Source organism: Rana temporaria, chromosome 5 (genome assembly GCF_905171775.1).
Source record: "Rana temporaria chromosome 5, aRanTem1.1, whole genome shotgun sequence".
NCBI lineage: Eukaryota > Metazoa > Chordata > Amphibia > Anura > Ranidae > Rana > Rana temporaria.
In genome coordinates, this window is record NC_053493.1 from 338131372 (window position 1) to 338147720 (window position 16349).

Here is a 16349-nt window from a genome sequence, read left to right on the forward strand (position 1 = left end):
CATCAATTGTTGCCACTGTGCCATGCCAAACGCAGCCAATGTGCCATGCCATTGTCGCCACTGTGCCCATCAATTGTCGCCAGTTTGCCCCTAAAATGCCGCCAGATTGACACCCCCCCTCCCCCGCCTGGCACTTACCTTTCTCGGTCAGCCATCCTCGAATCCTCCTCCTCCACGTTCCCCCGCTGGATCTAATAGACACTTCCACAGCCAACCAGCTGCCGTTTTTCAGATGGCCGGCCCTCGCCAGGGGGCCGGCCATCTGATTAGTGGGCGGTAGCGGCAGCGGCGACAATACATAGATTCATGCAATGCATGAATCTATGTATTGTTTTCAATGGCGGTGCAGGAACGAGAGGGGGTGGCTCCTCATCATCAGCAGGAGGAAGGAGGTTCTGATTCCCCTATAAGAATCTTTAGTGAGACCTCATTTCGAATACAGTAAAACCTTGGTTTGAGAGTAACTTGGTTTGAGAGCGTTTTGCAAGACAATCAACATTTTTCAATAAAATTTGACTTGATATACAAGTAATGTCTTGATATACAAGTAGCGTCATGTCACAACTAGATAATAAAAGAGAAGAGAGACGCCTCTAAGTGTAGCAATATGGTTACATTTAACGAAGATACAACATTTAGCAACCTATTTTGCTTCTAATCCCCTTGTGGAGACATTGCATTTTGTGGATGAACATTTTATGGTTACACAACCTATCACATTGCTATAATCTTTTTATATGGACTATAAACTGAAGGACTTATGAGTAAATGATTGTGGAACGAATCATTTGAGTTTCCATTATTTCTTATGGGGAATTTTTTTTGATATACAAGTGCTTTGATTACAAGCATGTTTCTGGAACAAATTATGCTCACAATTCAAGGTTTTACTGTACTGTGTCCGGGTTTGGAGACCTCACTTAGACAGGTAAAAAAAATTAGGGAAAGGTTTGGAGAATAAAACATATCAGGAGAGACTTCAGAAATGTAATATGTACACGCTGGAGGAAAGAAGGAAAAGGGGGAGAAATGATTGAAACCTTTAACCACTTCCACACCAGGCACTTATGCCCCTTCCTTCCCAAGCCAATTTTCAACTTTCTGCACTGTCGCTGTTTAAATGACAATTGTGCGGTCATGCTGCGCTGTACCCAAACTGAATTGTTGTCATTTTGTTCCCACAAATAGAGCTTGCTTTTGATGGTATTTGATCACCTCTGGGGTTTTTATTTTTTGCTATATTTTTTCGTTTTTTTATGTTATATAATTTTGTAAATAAGAAAGTTTTCTCCTTCACTGATGGGCACTGATAAGGCAGCACTGATGGGCACTGATAAGGCGCCATCCATGATGCGATGCCAATGAGGTGGCACTGATGGGCATTGACAATGGGCACTGATATGCGGCACTGATGGGCACTGGTAGGCGGCACTGATGGGTGGCACTGATATGCAGCACTTATGGGCATTGATAGGCAGCACTGATGGGCACTCATGGTTGGCACTGGTGGGCACTGATTGGTTCTGAAAGGTGACACTGATGGACACTGAAAGGCTGCAATGTGGGTACCTATGTGTGGCACTGATAGGTGGCACTGCTGGGCACTGATGGGCATTGATACATGGCACTGATGGGAACTAATGGGCACTGACATGCGGCACTGATATGCAGCACTAATAGGTATCCCTGGCGGCACTGGCAGGGATCTTGGGTGGGCAGTGGTTGGAAGCTGCATGGGCATTGATTGGAAGCTGACTTGGCACAGATTGGCATTCCATGGTGGTCTAGGGGGCATACCTGGTGGTCCAGTGTGGATGCCCATCCCTGGTGGTCCTGGGTGGCATACTGGTGGTCCTGGGTGGGACCTGAGGGGGGGCTGCGCTGATAAACTATCAGCACAGACCCCTGATTTAGGGGAGCTCTGATATAAGGGGGATGCTGTGGACTCTCGTTTTAAGGGTGTCTCTGCTTCCTAAAGCCCCCTTTATATCAGAGCCTGCAAAGCACCCCTTGCATCTGCGTCCCCCTTACATTAGTGTACTAAATCAGAGGAAGGAGAGAGAAGGGAGGGAAGGGGGGGACTTCAGTCACAGACAAGGGATGAATGGTGAGCTCACTCACCCCATGATGGAAGTTCAGACTTTGGCATCTTTTATTCAGGATGTAGCTGTGGCTGCTGGGCTTTAAATTTCCCAGAAGGGGCAGACACAGGAGAAGAGGAGGAGGAGGAGCAGATCAGCTCCCTCTCCTCTTTAGGCTGTGCAGGTGAGACAACTGTCAGTGCTGGGTCTGGACAGTGTCGGAGAGAGTGTAACAGACACTCTCGGCTTACAATTGCAGCCAGAAACCCTGCCGGGGAGCCACAGTCAATGCTTAATAATGTGCTCGGGTTTCAGGCAGTCTGAAACACGGGCACATGATTCAAAACCCAGACTGTTCGTGTGAATCCTGGACAGGTTGCAACCTTGTTTGCATTGCTGTTTGTCCCCTTAGGGAGATTCACCCTCTCTATTTATCATATTTACCGTTACCACCGAAAGTGAAAGCGAACAAAAACCTAAAATTTTGGATTGTTCCAGGGCTGAACTGGGACAAAAATGTGGCCCTCGACTTCACCCAGACCGGCCCACTTTAATTTTGCAAACATGCACAAAAACGGTTTAGAAAACTATACGCAATTGCGCAATACGGATACTTATTGAGTTTGAGATGGATCTGAGGGAAGCGGTGGGGCCTTTGTTTGGGGCATCAGAGCGACCCAGGGGAAAACTGACACCTTGCCCCCCCGGTAGGGTGACCACATTTCCAGACTGCCATTCAGGGACAATTTTGCCAAGGACCAGGGGGGAATATAGTCTCAGGGTTGACGAGGAATTCATCGGTGGGGGTGATTTGTCGGGTGAATGGCTGGTGCTGGCAATGAAAACATCCTGACACCATGCTTAATATAGTGTCAGGATGATCAAATCACATTATTTCTATTACTACATTGTAATATATAATGAAATAGTTCAACTCACCAGAATGCAGAATCAGTGGGAATCATTGCCTGTTACCAGATGCAGCATGTCATTTGCCACCGCCGCCTGCCACCAAATGCAGCATGTCACATGCCATGTCATCTGCTGCCAAAGAGAGGGGGCAGGAAGAGAGAGGGTAGGGAGAGAGGGGGACAGGGAGAGAGAGGGAGGGGCATAGAGAGGGGGACAGGGGAGAGAGAGAGAGGGAAGGGAGAGGGGAGAGAGGTTAGGGGTACAGGGAGAGAGGGGGAGGGGGACAGGGAGAGAGCAATGGGGGCAGGAAGAGAGAGAGGGGACAGAGAGAGAGAGAGAGAGGGGCAGGGGGCAGTGAGAGAGGGGAACAGGGAGAGAGAGAGGGGGGCAGGGAAAGAGAGGGGGCAGAGAGAGGGAGGACAGGGAGAGAGAGAGAGGTGGATAGGGAGAGAGAGGGGGGTAGGTAGAGAAAGGAGGATAGGGAGAGAGAGAAAGGGGAGGGGGAAGAGAGAGAGGGAGACAGGGAGAGAGAGAGGGGAGGGGCAGAGAGAGGGGGACAGGAATAGGGGGAGAGGCAGAGAGAGGAGTCTGGGTCTGGTCAGTGCTCAGCTTACTCACTTGAATGGTCCAGAAGGGGCTTTAATGTGGCTGTCGGCTCATTGGCAGGAAGAGAGGGGGCAGGGAGAGAGAGAGGGGAGGGGGACAGGGAGAGAGAGACAGATAGAGGGGAGGGGGCAGAGATAGGGGGACAGGGAGAGAGAGAGAGGGGAGGGGGACAGGGAGAGAGGGGGACAGGGAGAGAGGGGGACAGGGAGAGAGAAAGGGGGGCAGGAAGAGAGAGAGGGGGCAGGGGACAGTGATAGAGAGAGGGGGCAGGGAAAGAGAGGGGGCAGAGAGAGGGGGGATAGGGAGAGAGAGAGGGATAGGGAGAGAGAGGGAAGGGGGAAGAGAGAGGGGGACAGGGAGAGAGAGGGGAGGGGGCAGAGAGTGGGACAGGAATAGGGGGAGGGGCAGAGAGAGGGGTCCGGGTCTGGTCAGTGACAGTGCTCAGCTTACTAACTTGAATGGTCCAGAAGGGGCTTTAATGTGGCTGTCGGCTGCTTGGCAGGGAGAGAGGGGGCAGGGAGAGAGAGAGAGGGGAGGGGGACAGGGAGAGAGAGAGGCACATAGAGGGGAGGGGCAGAGAGCGGGGGGCAGGAAGAGAGAGAGGGGAGGGGGCAGGGAGAGAGAGAGAGGAGGGGGGCAGGGAGAGAGAGAGAGAGAGGAGGGGGGCAGGGAGAGAGAGAGAGGGGGGACAGGGAGAGAGAGGGGGGCAGGGAGAGAGAGAGAGGGGGACAGGGAGAGAGAGAGGGGGGATAGGGAGAGAGAGAGAGAGAGGGGATAGGGAGAGAGAGAGAGGGGGGACAGGGAGAGAGAGAGGGGAGGGGGAAGAGAGAGGGGGACAGGAATAGGGGGAGGGGCAGAGAGAGGGGTCCGGGTCTGGTCAGTGACAGTGCTCAGCTTACTCACTTGAATGGTCCAGAAGGGGCTTCAATGTGGCTGTCGGCTGCTTGGCAGGGAGAGAGAGGGCAGGGAGAGAGAGAGGGGAGGGGGCAGGGAGAGAGAGGCAGATAGAGGGGAGGGGGCAGAGAGCGGGGGGCAGGGAGAGAGAGAGGGGAGGGGGACAGGGAGAGAGAGAGGGGGGACAGGGAGAGAGAGAGGGGGACAGGGAGAGAGGGGGACAGGGAGAGAGAGAGAGGGGACATAGAGAGAGAGAGGGGGGCTGGGAAAGAGGGGAGGGGGACAGGGAGAGAGGGGGGCAGAGAGCGAGGACAGCGGGAGAGAGAGGGGGGACAGGGAGAAAGAGAGGGGGACAGGGAGAAAGAGAGGAGAAGGGGGAGAGAGAGGGGGGATAGTGAGACAGAGAGGGGGACAGGGAGAGAGGGGGCAGAAAGAGAGGGGGACAGGGATAGAGAGAGGGGAGGGGCAGAGAGAGGGGTCCGGGTCTGGTCAGTGACAGTGCTCAGCTCACTCACTTGAATGGTGCAGAAGGGGCTTTATTGTGGCTGTCGGCTGCTTGTTTAATCTTCACGCACTCTCTTGCTCTTCATCGATGTAACGCACAGGCAGGGAGAGAGGGGCGGGTGAAGCGGTGTGTGTCACAAGCTGGCTCATTCACAGCTGAACAGAGCAGTGTTCTAACCCCCTCTTCTAGGGCAGCTGCACCAAGTCGGATGTCACCTGCTTCCCACACACTGACACCAGAGACATTCAGGAGGATGAAGCGGCAGTCTCCGCCCACCACTGTGACCTTTCAGACACCTCTTGCAGCGGCAGAGCCTATCAGCTCTGTCTTACAGGTGGTGGGAGGGCCGGTGATCTGCCGTGCTTGTTCCAGCTATCTTGGAAGTTCCAGCGCATGGGCAATCTGATGTACTGAGACGGTTCCAGCTAACGGGAAAGTTCCTACAAGGACTGCGCAGGAGCAAACTTGCTGACGGAAATCTCCGAACCTTGGCCGGCATCCAGGGCAACGTAGATTTCGAGGTAAGTGGCCAGTCGGCCTCACATCCTCGCTTCGCACGGACGGCTCGCTCCGTTTGCTCGGCCTCCTGGCTCTTTTTTTAACATCCTCCAATCCACGGGGATGTTAAAGAATGAGCCTGGATGCCGGGCGAGGTTCGGAGATTTCCGTCTGGAAGTTTGCGCCTGCGCAGTCAGTGAAGGAACTTCCCCGTTAGGGGAACATTGAGGACAAGTCACCGGCAACAGAAGCAGTGAAGTGAAACACTGAAGCACCATCCCGACCCAGTCCATTCCTGAATTTTTGCCTCGGTCCCATGGTAGGGCCAAGTTAAAATCCATATTTTTGGCTAGAAAATTATGTAGAACCCACAAACAATATATAATTTTTTTTAGCAGAGACCCTAGATAATAAAATGGTAAACAATGCAATATTTTATGTCACACAGTATTTGCGCAGCAGTCTTTCAAACTGAGTTTTTGGGGAAAAACTGAACTTTCATGAATAAAAAAAAAAACTAAACAGTAAAGTTAGCCCAATTTTTTTGTATAATGTGAAAGATGATGTTACCGCCGAGTAAATAGATACCCAACATGTCATGCTTTAAAATTGCGCACACTCGTTGAATGGCGACAGATTACCGTACCTAAAAGTCTCCATAGGCTACTTTAAAAAAAAATATGGTTACCAGGTTAGAGTTACAAAGGAAGTCTTCTGCTAAAATTATTATTATTATTATTATCTTTTTTTTTTACATTGTCACTTTAAAAAAAAAATATTCTGATTTCTTTTATTGCTGTCACAAGGAATTTAAACATCCCTTGTAACAGTAATAGGTACTCTTTATGGAGGGATCAGGGTTCTAAAAGACCCCGAATCATGGATCGGGTCTCCCTGTGGGACAGGAGGCCCGGGAAGAGCGACGGAAGGCAGCAGGAGGACGTATCAGTTGTTATCCCTAAAGCGCAGAACGCCCGTTCTAAAAAATGGTACAGGGGTGATGCCTGCAGCTGAGGTTAAAATCATGGACTGGGGAGGGGGGACCTACGCAGATTTTTTCCTTGATATTTATCTATATTGCTGGGAGCCGGCAATACATTACAGCCGCAAGCAATTTTAAATGACATTTTGTCCTTTAGAAACGTAATTTTGCTGTGGCACTGTAAAACACATCACACAGGCAGACCAAGGCAACCACCCAGTAACGATATTTAAAGGAATATTTCATTTTCATTGTTTCACTTTAAGCATTATTAAAATCCCCCCCCCTGCCCCGGGAGACCTGAGCCGCTGCGTCCGCTGGCTGGCCAGACAGCCAAGCAAAGTCGGGATCGGCTTTGATCGTCTGTTCATAACAGTGAACCGGCAATGACTTCCGGTTCACTAGGAAACTAATGGCACCAGTTTTAAAAAATCTAAAGCATTCAAAAACACAGATCTTGGTGTTTTGAATGCTTTTAAGTGTAGAGGAGAGATTTGGGGTCTTATAGACCCCAGAAGTCTACATAAAGAGTACCTGTCACATGTCTATTGCTGTCACAAGGATGTTTATATTCCTTGTGGCAGCAAAAAAAGTGACAACAAAAATAAAAATAAAGCAACAGTGTAAAAAATAAGATAAATAAATTAGCAATGAAAAAAAAAAGTTAAAGTGCCTCTGTCCTCAAAGGCACATGTCAGTCCCAAACGCAAGCAACTAGCAAACATCCCCATCCCACACATGTGAGGTATCATCGTGAACATCAGATCATGCGCAGTAATTCTGTATATGGCACTTGGACATATCATGTCTCAGGATCTGATGAGGAAGCTGCAGCTGTTCACTGTGAATGGCTGCAGCTTCCCCATCAGACCCTGAGATAAGCACAGTATACCGCGGCTGGGGTGGAACAAATTTAGATGGGGGGGGGGGATCTTAGTCTAGCCTAGGGCAGCACAAAATACACCATTGGCTATCATTGCAATGCTTTTTTTACCTTTTCTTTGTCTGGTTTATCAATGAGAGAATGAGATGTATCCAAAATTGTCTTGATGGTTCGTGTGTAGCCTCCATGTGCTGCATAGTGCAGAGCTGCCCATCCACGATAGTCGCTGAGCCACAAAGAAGACATCAGAATAATAAATATAAAATATTCTATGATAAAGTTGATGTAAACGTTAATAAAATTCCATTAATTTTTCCGAAGCACTGTGTATCATAAACAACTGGGCTTTTTTTTAAAATAACTTGAAAACCTATTTTCCAAAACAGAAGCTGTCATTCAGAATTGAAAGTGTATCTTGCACTCCAAGTGAGTTCTGCTTATTTAGTGCAGGCCCCCTACCCTATTGGTTAAACGCTGCATTAAAGTGATACTAAAGTCTTGTGTTTTTTTTTTTCTTTAAAAATAGCAAACATGTTACCTGCTCTGTGAAATGGTTTTGCACAGAGCAGCCCAGATCTTCCTCTTCTCGGGCCCCTCTTGGCTCTCCTAGCCCATCCCTCCTGTCGAGTGCTCCCACAGCAAACAGCTTGCTATGGGGGAACCCGAGCCAAGCTGCAGCTCCGTGTATCCATTTAGACATGGAGCCGTAGTTCAGCCCCACCCCCTCTCTCTCCTGATTGGCTAACTGGGGGCTGAGGGAGGCTGCTACACACAGACGGTTTATCATCCCAATGCATAAAATGCATTAAGATAACAAACCTTCTGCCCCTACAACCACTTTAAACTACAAAAAAAAATAATGGAAAAGTTTAAATAATATTACTACTAGGGTTGCACAGATACCACTTTTTAAAGACAGAGTACAAGTACCAATACTTTTTTTCAAGTACTCACCGATATTGATTACCAATACTTTTTTTCAATGTTATGTGACAGTGGCACTAATATGTAGAACTGATGGACACTGATAGGTGGGATTTATGGGCACTGATGAGACATGGACGGTGTTAGTAGTTTTTATTTATTTTTTACAATTTTATTTTTTGCTATTTTTTATTTTTTTGTTATTATTTTATTACAATGGATTCTTTTTTGGGGGGTGGGCGAGGAGGGTGGAGTGGACAGTGTCAGTGTTTTTATTTGAATTTTTTAGTATTTTTCCAAATTAGCCTTTAATTATTTAATATTCTGTCTCTTTTTTTTTTATTTTTTTTTTATTAGTCCTGTTGGGGGGGGGGCTTTGGTAAGAGAGAAATTCCCCAATCCCTTTCTCAGCAGCCTCAGCTGCATTGAAGATGAATGAACAGGAGGCTCCTGTTCATTCATAAACTGAAGTTTACAATGCTCAGTTTTGAATGGAGTGGACAGAGGCAGTGATGACTGTGCATTTGGAAAATAAAGCCGGTACGGTGACAAATTTATCATCTCGTTCATCTGCACTCCAACCTGACAGATCTGGGGGGGGGGCAGAGGAGAAGTTGGGGAGAACAGAGGTGTACCCGGAGGAGGAACCCGAGAAGGACGGGGACCGGAGGAGGACATGGAGAGAGGGAGGGGGACTCCAGAGAGAGGGAGGACACCGGAAGCCAGAGCAGGAAAGGGGGAGCCGGAGAAGCACACATGGGACAGTTGTGGATGATTGGTGTGGCGGCGGGGGCAATTACAAGCACCAATCCCCCTGTATAGCCTTTCAGTAAAGTAGCTGAGGAGTAAAAGCGGCAGTCAGAAAAGCTATACAGGGAGATTGGTGTTTGTAACTGCCCCCGCCGCCACATAGATCACCTGTGAGGTTGCCTGCCCCCAGTGCTATGCTGAGGATGCCTGGTCTGATACAAAAGGTATCAGATTAAGCATTGGAGCATTTGCACAAGTACCGATATTCGTGCAAATGCTAGGTATAAGCACCAATACCGATACTAGTATCGGTGCAACCGTAATACTAACCTTTCCTCCAGCTCCTGTACTATGGGGATGGTGTCCCTATCCTGCCAACAAGATCCCTGGAAATGCTGAGTAGCCCAAAACGTGTGAAAATGCTATGCAAAACAGTGCAGTATCTTCTGTCCCATGAGGTCTAGGCTACTCAATCTTGCCAGAAGGATGGTGATGTCACCTTTGCCCTGCCACTGTGGGCAGGAGCCAGGGGAAAAATAAGTATATTATCTAATTTTTAGTTTAATGCATTGTTTTAGTGAGAGGTGGGAGCATGCTAAATAAGAAAACCTTGAGATTTTAATGCAAAGTCCACTTTAACTGGGCATGTCTTATATCACTGTTTGAGATATTACTGCAGACTGAAGAGAAGCTTACAAGCTCAACTGTATTTCAAGTGGATAACATACTCAGGTTTACAGAGTAGGCAAATGTAGTTTTAGCTTCTCTGCAAAAGGAGGTCTCCATTCCCTCCACCTGGCTTCTGGAACTCAGGAGAGTTCTAGAACTTAGAAGGCGGAGGAGCAGAGATTAGGCCTGAATATTTATGGAATTTCCTCCAATTCCTGGGTGGGGGTGGCCCAGAAGGTGAGAAGATAGGTCATAAATATTCTAGAGCCTTGCAACAGTCCAGTATCCAGACCCCTGGGCAGAAGAAAGAGCAGGAGAGAGAGAGAGAGAGAGAGAGAGAGAGAGAGAGAGATATCAGAAGCAGCTGAAGTCTCACATCCTTTCTTCAATAATAAAAAAAAAAAAACGCTTTGACTTAATTGAAGATCTGTGTTATGATTAGTATTTACATTAATTCAAAAATAAAGGCAGTCCCTCCAACTGAGGGATAGTTCGGAGATATGGTCAACATTTTAATGCCTATTATAACAAACATCTTTAATTAAAGTGCTCACACACAGACACCTTGTTTTAGATGATCTAGATTATCAGTGTTTTCAAATTGTGGATCACACTCCCAGCCCCGGCCAAGACATTGGCCAATATCAGGGCTAGGGAGGGGTAGCAGCTGTGTGTGTCTGGATGCATAATAAAAATAAAGTGGGCTTGATTTACTAACTTGCTTATGCATCTGAAATGTATATTATATTTGCTGTTTGCAAACATTTGTGTACAGACTACAATGTAATTTTTTTAACAAAACTAATATTTTAAGATATTACTTTGCTTTAGCCTCCTACCAGCAGATCAGTGAAAAGTCACAATAAAAAAAGGTCTATATAAATTGATCAGCTTTAAAGCAGACAGCTAAACACACACTTGAGCTGTTGAACATGTGTGTTATTTTGCCAGACAAACATTTGTCTTTCTGCCTATCTAGTACTATTGAGTTTTAAAAAAAATACAAGAGTTTAACCAATTGGTTGCTAAGGTTCATTCATGTTCTTTACAGACGTGCTAAAAGTGCCCCATTGATCCAGAAATATTTTTTGCTATGTTTGCTATGCACATTATTGTTCTTTGCAAGCATACTACGTTTCCCATTGATTGACTTATTTTATTACCTTAACATGAGAGCTCCCCTCTTCAGCAGAAGAAAAATTATTCTGTCATGGCCATTTTCTGCTGCCAAATGCAGAGGCGTCATTCCCTTTTCATCTGCTTCATTGAGAAGTCGAGCATCATGCACAAATCTCAGAAGTCTGTCACAGGTGTTATAACGGCCGTAGCTGAATTAATGAAAAATATCTGAGTACTTAATTACAATTAGATCATGTATTAAAATCTAACAGGACATAATGGAAATTTACTTTAAACCGTAGCAGTAAAAATACATATGAATGTGTATTTGATTAGTTTGATGAATGCAAGGTGAAAATTTAAACTTGAAGTGCAAAGCAAACTGCGTTTTTTAATTTTAAATAGATATATTTAAACCTGAAAATTGATGTCTACAAAAAAATGACATTCTTTCTAATTATGTGCCATTTGTCATAAAATAAGGGACCCATGGACAGACTAGAATGTTTAAATGGGCGACAATGTGGCAAATGAGATTTAATGTTGATAAATGTAAAGTTATGCGCTTGGGGGCTAAGAATATGCATGCATCTTACATACCAGGAGGGGGATACAACTGGGGGAATCAATGGTGGAGAAGCATCTGGGTGTTTTGGTAGATCATAAACGTAATAATAGCATGCTATGCCAAGCTTTGGTTTCCAAAGCGAGCAAAATAATTTATTGTATTAAAAAAGGTATGAACTGCAGATAGACATAATTTTGCCCCTGTACAAATCATTAGTAAGACCTCATCTGGAATATGCAGTTTGGTTTTGAACACCAGTTCATGAAAAGGATATCGGGGAACTGGAGAAAGTGCAGAAACGAGCAATTAAACTGATAAGAATGATGGAGGAGCTCAGCTAGGAGGAAAGATTAGAAGAACTGAATATTATTCAGTCTTGGGCAGAGAAGTTTGGGGGGGGGGGGTATGATCAACATGTATAAATACATAAGTGATCCATATAGTGAACTTGGAGTTATTCACTTTAAGGTCATCACATAGTACAATAAGTCATTTTCTGCAGCTGGAGGAAAAGACATCTAATCTCCAAACACAGAAAGATTTCTTCCCAGTAAGAGCTGTGAACATGTGGAATAGACTCTCTCAAGATCTGGTTCTGGCCAGCTCAGCAAATTGTTTTAACCACTTCAGCCCCTGAAAAATTGGCTGCTCACTGACCAGACCATTTTTTGCGATACGGCACTGCGTCGCTTTAACTGACAATTGCACGGAAATGCAACGTTGTACCCAAACAAAATGGAAGGCCTTTTTTTCCCCACAAATAGTGCTTTCTTTTGGTGCTATTTGATCATCTATATCGCTATAAACAAACACAGAGCGTCAATTTTGAAAAAAAACACTATTTTGTACTTTTTGCTGTAATAAATAGCCCTAATTTTTTTTGGACTTGTGTCTTCAAGCAGATGTAACTATATAAGAGTGATTAGAAGATATTGCTTCAGTTGCCCCAGGTTCCCTGTTGCAATCACCAACACCACAGCAGCATCTCATCCTGCTGCTTGTCACCTGTCTTGACAGGCCCCTTCCACTTAGGGTGCTGCTTTGTTCAGCTGGGGATCTGTCCACTGATCTCCTGCAGATCAGAGCAGAGCGGGCAGATGTCCGCTCAGTTTATGTCCGCTCTATGGGCAGCGGGGAGCCAATGGACCAGCTTTCTGTTTACACCTGACTGCCCTTCATCCACCTAGACGGAGCGAAACAAATTGGATTGTAGGCATAAAAGGACCCAAGTTCGTTTAAAACCGCCTGCTCATAGGGGTGAATGGAGGGTTCGATCAGGCCCCCCTGAAAAACTGACAAACAGATGTGATTTAACCCTTTGTGTGAAAGGGGCCTTAGACTGTAAATTTCAGAGCTGAGAAAAGCTAACCCCATAGTTTCCAAGTGTCCCAGATTTATATGGACAGTCCCATTTATTTAAACAGCTGTCCTGCAGCAGCTTTCTCCTGACCCATGTCACAGAATCCAAGCCATGAGGATGGCTACAGTACTGTGCATCCCTGGGCAATTAAAAAAATTCCATGTATAGTCTATATTATACATTGTTACATTGTTCCAGTTCGGACCAATGAAACTATGTATATACCATACCTGGTTGTCTTTTTAGACCCCTGATATTTCACCAAAGCTCCCAACAGGGCTCCTGAAAAATTATAAAAAATTATGTTGTAAAAACGAATAAAAAAAAATAAAAAATAAACGACGGACGCGATCGACTGCCCTACTGACACCAACCTCTGCCCTATTGACACCATCCTCTTCAGGGGAAGGGGGCACCAAACAAAGTCTTTGCCCTGGGTGAGAGAATGTCTAGCTTCACCACTGCAGACCAGTGTAATTCAGCAACAGTGTTTTTGATTGCTGCCACACTAGTCCCCACTGTCACCAGACCAGTGCAGCCAACAACAGTATTCCTGATCACTGCCACACCAGTACAATGTTGCATCTGCCTGATGCCTGTACTAACCCTGGCCTGTTTATTGACATTGTTTCTGCATGCTGCCTGAACTGATCCCTTGTCTCTGCCTGAACTGACCCCCATCTGCACATCCCGCTGACTATGTTCCTAGGAGACACTAGTCCCAGCCATCCCCTATGGACAGCTGTTCTCCTGGAACCACAGGAACTCTTTTGTTCTTCATTTCTTCAGGCTCCTGTACTTCTATGCCAGTGAACATGGCATTCCTGGTGCAAGTCATGTACCAGTAGGCTAGATTTGTTTGGTTTAAAGGGACTGGGATTGCTACAAGTGGAACTACACTAAACTATATTTCCTATATTATACTTTGATACAATAGGTTGATTTGTGTGATAAACATGATACAAGACACAAAAAAAAAAAAAAGTGTTTGGGAAATATCTTTTTAAATTGTCAACTTAGTGTCAAAAAATAAATACATTTTCTTTTAGATATTTTCCAAAAAAATGCAGCAAAAAAATTAAGCCTTCAAAATATTCACCATGCCTTTTAGAAAATACTTAGATTTTTTTTGTGGGTGTTTCCACTGTCCTGATTTTCCAGGACTTCTGAAAATGTTATATGTACTCAGGAAATTTGTGCCTCTAAAATACCTGAAGGTTCTCTGTAGGATTTGGGGCTCTTCTGTGTGGCTAGGCTGTGAAAAAGTCTCATGCATGTGGTATCTCCATACTTGGAAGAAGTAGCAAAATGTGTTTTGGGGTGTAATTCTAAGTATGTCTATGATGGGTGTTAGAAATATCTTTGTGTTTCTACTGTCTTGGTGCTACAGGGCATCCAAAAATGTGATCGGTAGTGAGGAATTAGATTGTATGATGCTGATGTAATTTATGCCTCTAGAACGTCTGAGGCTGCTCCTTGTATTTTGGGCCTTATCTAAACTGTGAAAAAGTCTCACATATGTATGTGGTATCCTCATACTCATAAGGTGTAGCAGAATATGATTTGGGATATTACTGCGAGTATGTCTATGCTGTGTGGGAGAAATAACTTGTTAAAATGTCAACTTTGTGGGAAAAAAATGTATTCAATGCCTCAAGAAATTAGACTGTAATTCAGGACTGATCAATTTTCAAATATACAATACATTGTAGACTCCATAACCTTCATAAAGACTAAACAATACACACAGATTTGGGTTATATTTATCAAAGAGATGTAGAAGAATACATTTTGTCCTAAATTTCTGAGAATGATTATTTATTTGCAACATTTTGTAACAGAAACTAAGAACAACTAACAACTGTTTTTTTTTTCTGGGCTTTGTTCATTTATATAGCAAAAAATAGAAGACCCAATGTTGATTTAATACCACTAAAATAAAGCTTTATCTGTCTAAAAAAAAATATAAAATATAATTTGGGCAAAGTGTTGAATGACTGAGTAATTGTCATGCAAAGTGTGACATCTGAAAAATGGCTTTGGCAGGAAGGAGGTGATCCAGTCGGGTCTTGAGGTGGTTAAAGACATGCAATCAGCATATCAGCCCCAATTTTAATATTATTATAGCAATGGTAAAATCCAACTATATCACCGCCCTTCCTCAGAATCGCTCACAGTGGGCAGGCCTGCGTGATCACCTGACTTATCTCTGATCTATAGCAGTCATCTCTGAAAATGTATCCCCAATGCATGAAAAATACTTTCACATGGGCTTGCCAAGTCAGCAGTCTGTTAAGACAGGGAAGAGTTAACCCATCTCAAATCTGGTGATTCCCCTGACTGGCTGGGTAAGGTGACCATGTCTACAAGTATTCTGAAAATGTTTCTGTTAATACAGGCAAAAGGAAAAAAACTTTAATAATATGCCTATTAATGAAAGCTAATAGATATCAAACAGCAAAGCAATATTTGTTTTCTTATGTGTTATTACGTGTTAATTGTATTATTATTATCATTATTATTATTATTAAGCTATGAACACACGGTTTGTGGGCCTTTCAATGTTTAATAGTTCATCTGCATCTGCATGACCATTTTGGCATGTTCGCATATTTCTTTCAAAAAGAAAGCTTAGGATAACATTCACTTTGATATTAAAACGTTATTTTAGATAGAAGGTTATTGGGATTTGAGTGTGTTAGTGTAAGATGTTAGATTTCAGGACATCTTACTAGTAGTTAGGTTCACTATTTGTACATGTTACCTGACATTTGACTGTTATTGTTTAGTATACTATATGGGGATCTTACCAAGCAGCAAAATGCAAAGCTGATCTTTTATCCTTGCTCTTAGAATAAAGAGACCCGTTAAGTCCCATTAGGTTGTTCACAGAATTTGGAACTCCGTGACGACAGGCGTAATGCAGAGGTGTACAGCCGTCTACATCTTCATCTCTAACAAGTAACTTGATGTCTTCTCTCTAGTGGGGCACATACACACAAACGTATATATAAACATATATAAAAATATATTACATATATAATTACCATTTGTGTAAACATATACAATGTGACATACCTTTAGAACTTCAGCTGTAATGTTTTTTAAACCTCCAGGCTGTAAAACTATCAGGTGAAGAAAATTTCGTCCATAGTTATCTGCTAGCTGTACATTTGCTCCTACAACCAAAGATGCAAAAGGCAATAATGTTACCATATTTGTAGATTTCTTGTTTTCCTTCCATACACCTTACATTTTGATGGACCACGACGTCTTTAGAGATGACAGTTATTTACATTATTTATTTCCTACTAGTCAAAAGCCAATCAAACTCTGAATCTTCTCAATCAGCAAAATTACTGATTATTTTATTCACCCCAAATACATGTGAACAGAGTAATGTACAATTCACAGAGTGTAATTGTAACTCCGATTTTCAAGACTTTTGGCAGATAAAAAAAAAACAAAAAAAAAACAGATATGACAACTATTCTCATCACTACATTCTAGAGCATGTAATTATTAAAGGGAATGTACACATTGGTCAGAATTAAAAAAAAAAAATTTAGCCAGCTAAACATAAAATTAGTCCTGGACC

General features: G+C 44.2%; 1 protein-coding gene across 3 annotated transcripts in view; it reads right to left on the reverse strand.

The window, feature by feature from the left end:
• TRPA1 (transient receptor potential cation channel subfamily A member 1) overlaps nt 1–16349 on the reverse strand; it is a 172893-nt gene that overhangs the window by 62852 nt on the left and 93692 nt on the right. For all 3 annotated transcript variants that reach the window (XM_040354407.1, XM_040354408.1, XM_040354406.1), the window contains 4 exons: nt 15830–15930; nt 15562–15731; nt 10868–11032; nt 7473–7587 (listed from right to left, as the gene is read on the reverse strand). In XM_040354407.1, the coding sequence (XP_040210341.1) occupies nt 7473–7587; nt 10868–11032; nt 15562–15731; nt 15830–15930 (551 nt within the window). The remainder of the gene's footprint in view (nt 1–7472; nt 7588–10867; nt 11033–15561; nt 15732–15829; nt 15931–16349) is intronic.